At 39.6% G+C, this 8,182-nt stretch overlaps 2 protein-coding genes across 2 annotated transcripts; one reads left to right on the forward strand and one right to left on the reverse strand.

The window, feature by feature from the left end:
* Positions 1-292: 292 nt before the first annotated feature.
* On the reverse strand, positions 293-3,252 carry LOC137970825 (histamine H2 receptor-like). The gene has a single exon (XM_068817406.1). The coding sequence runs from the start codon at positions 2,657-2,659 to the stop codon at positions 1,637-1,639; it is 1,023 nt and encodes a 340-aa protein (XP_068673507.1). The 5' UTR covers positions 2,660-3,252; the 3' UTR covers positions 293-1,636.
* A 3,812-nt stretch (positions 3,253-7,064) lies between these two features.
* LOC137971849 (D(1) dopamine receptor-like) lies at positions 7,065-8,163 on the forward strand. Its single transcript, XM_068818596.1, has one exon. The coding sequence runs from the start codon at positions 7,165-7,167 to the stop codon at positions 8,161-8,163; it is 999 nt and encodes a 332-aa protein (XP_068674697.1). The 5' UTR covers positions 7,065-7,164.
* Positions 8,164-8,182: the final 19 nt, after the last annotated feature.

Raw genomic sequence — 8,182 nt, forward strand, 5'->3', positions numbered from 1 at the left:
CTCTATAGTCAACCAGCTACCTCCTGTTAGTGAGTTAGAGTCTTTCGTTTGAACTATTCTTTCCATATTATTTTACGCTCGTTATCATTTCTATAGTTTACTTCACTTCCATTATAAAAGAAAGCATTGACCTCCCGGGTTTATTTACTGTTCTCGTCAGAACTAAATTGATTCGAGGGATTAGTTTTTATCGAAGCACCGAGTCTGCTTCTACCCTGTCCTCAAGAGGTAACATTTCATTTGATTTGTGACCTTTCCGCATAGTAGAAACTTGCATTCGGCTGCAAATCTTAAAAATTGATTTTTACTTAGAGCCAACCTGAACATGAAAAACGCTGCTGTCAGTTTGTATATGTGTATGTTGCCGAGCCTAGAAAAAATGGGGCGGAAAGGGAAATTAACAGGTATTTCTAAATATCCAAACGTTCACTGTGTATTAACATTTAATAAAACAATTATTCTATTCGTGCTAGTTGGATACGAGATTGGGTATTTACTACATCATAACTGGCCAAAGCGCCTTCGTTGCGTATTTAAGGACTTAAAGATTTACGAAGCGACGACGCAACGAGAACGCTATCAGCCCGGACAAAATCATTTAATAAGCAATACAGTTGGTCCACCCCACATTTTTAAATTTTGTGCATTTATTTAGGAGTTCGCTCCAAATCACTACAACTAAACTTCATTGGACAACGTAAGCACAGAGCGGCAAATTTCAATTTGATTTCCAAGCGTCAACACCGTTCTTACAAATTCAGTTCTTGTGTAGCTTTGATGTTGACGGTTGTGAACAAATTTAACTAATGACGAAAGAGAAAGTTGTCAAACGTTAACTTGCAATTTTAAATAAAGTTACATTTGACGTCACGTTGGGGATATTAAACTCCCTATTGCTGAATCATGAATCTAGTACTCAATTGAAAAAATACGTGCGAGGCCACAGGGCCAGCAGTGTTCATGATGGTAGGGCTAGAATAGGAAAAAAAAAGGCCAGAATAGAGGAATATATTTTAGCACAAGGAAATCGTTTTCTAATTGGTCAGCCGAGAATGAAGTAATGCCGGAATAATGAAAGTGTATTGCATAATGAGTTATCTCTGAAAATTTGAACTCAATGTACGGATAATTTCTGAGTAGTGATGCTTTGAAAATTCGAAATTTTACAAAGAATATATGGGATCGTTTTAGCCTTTGCCTCTACGTAATTATCAGTTTTTGATGGCTAATATTAATTAAACCTTGGTTGATCATCAAAGCCAAAAGGAGAGTAAACTAAGTTTAACAAGTTCTTTTAGCTTTTGAAATCAATTTCTAAATAGCATGATGCCGCGTTCTGTGAGTTAACTTGTATCACTGTTAACGAAAAATAAATGTAAACAATAATGTCTGATGTCTGCAAAGATTCTTTATACCCTCATGTCCGTGGTAAATGACGTGGATACTGCCATGATTATTGCTAGCCAATGTTTAAAGCGTTGGCTGCTTACCAAGGACCGTTTTAAACGTCGCATTTTACATGTGCCGAATCTAATGCAAATAAGAAAAATCTAGATCTACTGTTTTCGCTCATTTGCATTAGCTTCGGCACATGTAAAATGCAACGTTTAAAACGGGCCTTAGTCGATGAAAAAAATCAGATGATTGACTCTCGGTCGACATTATTAACTCTTGGTTGCCGAACAAGTGAATGAACATTTCTGCTGTTTTTCATTCTCAATAATTTTCGGGCAGCTTGTCGGAAGTCAGCCCTCAGCAAAGAGTAGATAAACGGATTGATTGATGATTGTACGCCAAAGAAAAACATAGATAGCTTCTGCAGAAGTACGTCAACCTTTCCGAGATCTCCTTTCATGAAGAACTGGATATTGAAGCAGATTCTTGGGATCCAGGAAATGACAAACACAATCACTACTAGTGCGCAGGCCAAAGTTCCCTTTCGTTTTCGAGCCACTTCTTCGAGAGTTACATCCGGGTTTTCAGTCTCAGCTTGACTCCGCGCCTGCGCATTCCTGATGGCAAAGACTTGCCTTGCTTGATCCCTGATAGTCAATATAATCTTGACGTTTATCACAGAAATGAGTAAACTTGGAAGTAATAGTACACAGATCAAAAGGATGTTATTATACAAACTGTTTATAGCGTCTAACTCGGCTCCAGATTTAGTGTGTTCCCAGTAAATGCGAATTGCAGCGATGATAAAGGAAATACCCCACGTAGAACTTAAAATGCTGATGACCCTACCTTTAGTCATCAGGGTTGCATAGCGAAGGGGCCAATAGACAGCTAAACAACGATCGGCAGAAATGGCGAGCAAGTTGTAGATACTAGATGCTAGAGCAATGTCTTTTGTAGCTTTCATGAGCCAACAGCTCTTACTGAACGAGTAGTCCATACAGCCAACACAGAATATTGAATAGCCTGGACTGACGCACGCGCCCATGATGATGTCGGTCACAGCTAAAGACGTGAGAAACTGGTTCATTGGCCTCTGACGAAGACGGGAACTCGAGACAATGGCTGCGAACACCAAGAGATTGCCAGAAAGCGTGATAGCACCTGTTATGAGGTTCAGACATTGAAACGTTGTTTCAAGTACTTCATTGCAGGATGGAGTCGAATATTCTTGTTCGTAGCTGAGTGACGTGGAACTGTTCATATGTGTGGACGTCCACGCATAAGACCGCGCAGTTTTATTTGGCTACTTTTTCCCTTGATCCAAATGAACGAAAGTGCTGTCGATCAGCTGTTTTTCATTTTTGGTTTTTTTTTGGCCTCACAACATCTGTTATATGTAAAAGGTGCGGTTCTGTCCTTTATAACATTGGTTGCCAATATAATGAAGACTTCACTTGACAGATAATACCCGCAACTACAACAAAATTGACTTTCACTCAGTATTTCAGCCGGCAAGGGATTGTCCGTGTGTTCTCTGTGGGCGACGTAGCGAACTATAATACAAATACTATAATTTTCATATATAACTGTTCATATATGACAATTACAAATTTCCGAGTCATAATGCAATATGAGATCCGGCAGTCTTTGTAAAATTAAACAAAAAGGTAGATTCCCCCAAAGGATGACACTCAGAGAAACTTTTGTTGGAGGTTTTTTGTGATGGAGTGTCAAAACACTTCTATTCAACCTCGGGAGTGATTTCGAAAGCGTTAACTGATTCCTCCAGCTTAAGATCATTATCGTCAACAATGACGGTAATGATTCCATTTGCATCGAAGAGACGGTTGTGAGTTACCCAAAAGTTGATCAACTTAAGTGCTTTGCAATATTAAATCAGAGGAAAGCGACAACTGAATTTCCAGAGTATTGGGTAAAAGAATTATGGATGAGAACTGTGAACAAGTTTGAAAATCTGCAATTAAGCATGCAGGTGTACAATTTTTACAGAGTTGCCTTCAAACGATAAGAACGAGAAATCACCTAAAAAAGAGATCATCATTAACATTTGAAATAGGAAAGGATGTTGCTCCTGCTGAACGATTGGGTAACAACACCTGGTAAACCATTAAAGAAATCTCGACGCAATATATAATCCTTATTTGGAATTGTTTAATTGGGGAGAAACTAACATTATGGAAATCTTTGATATTGCCCCGAAATCGTGGATCTTAATGATAGCAAAGCTTCGAAAATTGCTGTGGAAGGTGATGCTCATAATAGATTTAGTTCTAGCAGTCCTGTTTTCAGTTTCACTTGCAATTGTATGATGTGGAAAGCCAAAACGAGTAACTTTGACTTGGTTTGAATAATTTAAAGGCTTGTTTGCCATTTTTTCAATAAATGAACAATTTGAAAAAAAAAAACGAACTGTGATATCTCAATTGGTGTGAGTTTTTCATGTTTCTAGTATAGAAACTCTGACTGCTGTTTTTTATTTCGCACCAACTAGAAAGTACTACTTCGAAATGTAGTCCTAAATATCCCGTTCAGACTGGAAAAAAAAAAGGTGTGTGAATCAAGTTATTGACTACAAATAGCCAAAAATCAAGTCATCGATGACTTAAGTTATCGATGTTGTCTATGGCAAACGTGGTTATTTTGTTATCGACAACTCCCTTTCTCTCTTCTGTGAGCAAGTCATCGATTGCTAAAGCTGCGGCTACACAAGTGATTTTTTTGCTTGCGATGGCGATGAGTTTTCGCGTCGCCAGCGCGCGGTGAAAATCACCCGTGTGGCCGCCCTCGTGCAGGTGATGCGACAGCTAAAACATCGCTGAAAATAAAATAGTGAGGCATTGAATGAGTTTAATTTTTTGCTACAAAGTCGCGAACTTCGTCACTCGCGTAGCCACGTCGGAACACTTTGCCGTTCATTCGTGACAATTTGTGACCGCGTCCAGGGGTTATCGAGCCAATCAGATGCGAATCGCAAAAATTTGTCGTCAAGTGTAGCCACCACTGCTCGTTGGCGACGCGACAATGTTAAACCCTCGCAGGCAAAAGATCGCCCGTGTAGCCGCGGCTTAAAGTATATTTCAAAGCGACGCAAACTATTTTAAAGTCAGTGCTTCTTCTTTTCTTGTCGCTATTTTCCCAGTCTCCCGCAACAGCCAGGCACCGATTATCGACAACAGACCCTTCTCCAAAATGGCGGCCTAAAATTCAAATAAGCCGCAAGAATCTGGAACAAAAATTCATCTTCCAATCGGCACCTTTAATCCTCACGGTATTAACGAACGCTTTTCATTTAACTAATATACTCCTATTTTTCACGTTGCCATGTTACCACCAATAGCGTAGCTCCTACTCTACTATAAAAACTACACGTAACCCATAATTCCTCGATTCGCTCTGACGAAGGGTTAACGCTCGAAACGTTAGCTTTTAGAATCTCTGTACGGTGGCCAATTTACATTATCAATTCCGTTGATAAAATCAAATTCTTGGAAAACTTAGTTTGTCACGATTTTGCGTGACCAGTCGGGGAAGGACTGGAACCCAAGACAGGATCAATCGATGAAAGGTTTTTGTGAAAAAAAAAAAACTTTCTTGAGTATAGCAACGAAGTTTAAAGCAGGCGTTATCTTTATTTGGTTGGAGTTTTGTATCATATCTCTCCATTGCCGTCTTTCTCATCTTCTGGACTGTGGTTTTTGTGAAATATAATCTCTGACTGTTTCCTCATAGGCCCGCACTATTCAAGTGGATTAGCACGAGAAGATAATTGTGCTTTATTTTCATGAAAGTAAGGGAAAAGAACTTAAAAAACATACATTTATTTTGAACTAAGAACTTCGTAACGTAATGAAAACATTTTAAAAAACCAACCCATTAAATTTACGCAACGTCGCTGACTAAAACTAACCTTCCTCGAGTTTTCAAAACTTTCAACCACAACTCGATTAGCGACCTTTTCCAGCCTCCGGTCCTTTCTCTTTGATGTTTCATGATGAATTGGAAATAAATGTGCCATTTTTCAGCCGACCTGGAAATTTTCCCCCGGCGTTTTTGTCGCCATAAGATCTTAACTAATGCTTGAAGTAATACGTTACATATTATAGTCGCGTTACCTGCGCAGTAAAAGTTGCGCACAAACAATTAGCGCGAACGTCCTTAAGTCGCCTCAGCCCAAGTTTCTGGGCTAGTCACTCCAGTCAAACCGGTTTAGGTAGCGCACGCGCATCATATTTTTGACAAGGCGAAGGTCAAAATCGCGCCTTCAGTACGAAAATCAATATGTCGTCTAGGAGTGCGATCGAGACTTGGCCTGGGTTTGAAGCTGTCTCCAAGCAACGGTTTGCGCATACTCAATAAAGACTTGGAACGAGTCCTTTCTTTCTCGTCGAGTTAAGAGAGGCTCAACCGGCAAGATACAATAATCGCGAAAAACTTGCAATAGTGCAAAGTTATATTTTGAGGCGACGTTTTCGTCTACGACAACGACGTCATAAATGTTTAAATCCTTAATTTAAAAACTTCTCGGGAGATGTGGTGTAGTATGTGAACGTCTGCCAAGTTATAAATGACCGTGTGCTAACATTGTACTAAATTGAACAGAATATTAAATACAGATCTGGAAAATAAATTAATTATGAGGCAGCGTTTACACGAACGCGTTGTCAAAATCGATGCGGTTTGGAAGTGTTTATACGGAATCATTGTCGCCAGAAAATCAGTCGTGATGGTACAAGCGAGCGCTGCACTACGTGCTAAATTCACCATCTTGAATCGAACAATGCAAATTTTGCGCCAAAATAGTAACCGTATTCAAATTGATGCGGTTTCGCTGTTTACTCGACAGATGAAACCGTATCGTTTTGAAAACGCTCCTCTTTTGGCAGCGTTCTCAAATCGACCCGGTTTCGCCAACGGTCTCGATCGGTGTCCAGTAAAGAGAAGACGTAACCGCATCGAAAACGATGCGGTTACAAATAAAACCGCGTTCGTGTAAAAGCTGTTTAATCATACCTTCAGTCTTAACACAAGATTACGCGGTAATCGTTTGCCAATCAGAGCGCAAATGACGAAGCAAACTGGACTTGAGAGTAAAGAAGAAAATAGATGCAGAAGCTTTCCGTAAAAGGTGACATGAAGCTATGATAGCAACAGCAATTTATTTGTAACTTGAGTAAATAAAGATAGAGTTTGTACAAAGTAATTTAAATTAAGCAAAAACTGTCGAAGGTGAGCATCCGAAAGAAATAAAATAGCGTGGTTCAAAAGAATGCATCAATAGGTTAACTGCATAAAAAGAAAATACCATAGGTCATGTTCAAGGTGTAATGAACCCGTGGGAAAGATAATACGCTAATTGCTATAATACGGGCAATTGGCACAGCATCCGATCGTAAGGAGGTTCGTAGGTTCAAATCCTGCCTAGGAATTTGATTTTTCAGTTTCCCTTAGACAAGCAACTACTGTTCAAATACAAGGTTGTGACGACAATGGAATAAACCAGTCAGCTTGGAGTAAATGACGACGGTCGAGATCGGGGCTGTAATAAGTTCAAAAAACGCATCTGGCCTTCATTCTGACAAACGTATACGAGAAAATTAATTTAACACTAGTGCTCTTCAGAGTGTTTATTTGGCACCTTTTTCCGGTTTCATTTTATTTCGTATACTCGAGTGTGTTATCTCCTTGAGCTTTGAACCCTTAAAAAACGTATAGATTCAAGTATTCTTCTAGCAGCTACCACTAAGTATGCCTGAATATTTCACAAACAAGTCATCTCTGAATCTTAGCCATCCTCAAAAACGTCCCACATCTTTGCGCAGCCATTGGGACAAGGACAGAGATGAAAACTGCAGCAGAGAACTGGATTTTCTGTTTTGGATCGTAAACGGCTTCATTGGAGTAGTTATACTTCTTGGAAATTCTTTGACCTGCGCGGCGTTTCTCCGCTTTGAAAATCTTAGGCGAAGCTACATGAACCAGTTTCTTTTGAGTCTTGCAGTTTGCGACATCCTCATGGCTGTCTTGGTTACCCCAGGGTATGCTGCGTTCTGTGTCGGCTGCACTTATACCCTGACTGAATTCTGTTGGATGTTTGAAGGAGGCAAAGATATTTGTTTCCTGGCTTCGACTTTCAATTTACTCGCTATATCTTATGATCGGTATTTAGCAATGTATCATCCTCTACGCTATCAAACGCGAATGTCGCGGAAAACCATCGCTGTCATCTTGTCTGCCGTGTGGATAACACCTGTTAGTCTCGCGTCTGTGCGCAATATCTGGTCGCACGCTCAACCAAGGGACGTAGTAGAGGAGTGGAACAGAATCTATTCTTACTTTCTACTTTTTATCTTCGTTATCGTGCCAATTGTTATCGTCAGTTTGATCAATATTGCAATTCTTGTCTCTGTTCAGAAACAAAAGCAAAAGATAACGGTGCTCAACAGCAAAAATGACACAGGGAAACACAGGAGAAAACAGTATCTACAAATACACAAAGGGACTCTTTCATGTGTATTGGTAGTTATAACATTTGTCTTCTGTTGGATACCGAGAGCTTTTTATTATATTTTTTATCTTTTCAATCGTCCTGAGCTGGTAACCCCACTTCTTCGGAAATTGTCAGTCACTTTTCTTCTGTTTCAATCATCGACAAATCCCCTAATTTATTCTTTCTACAGAAGGGAGTTTGGACAGGCTCTTAAAATTTTAATCAAATGTCAGCAAAACTCTCCATCAAGTAGGTAGTTTGATCATCTGATCAGGT

This window comes from Montipora foliosa, chromosome 9, assembly GCF_036669935.1.
Source record: "Montipora foliosa isolate CH-2021 chromosome 9, ASM3666993v2, whole genome shotgun sequence".
NCBI classification, from domain to species: Eukaryota; Metazoa; Cnidaria; class Anthozoa; order Scleractinia; family Acroporidae; genus Montipora; species Montipora foliosa.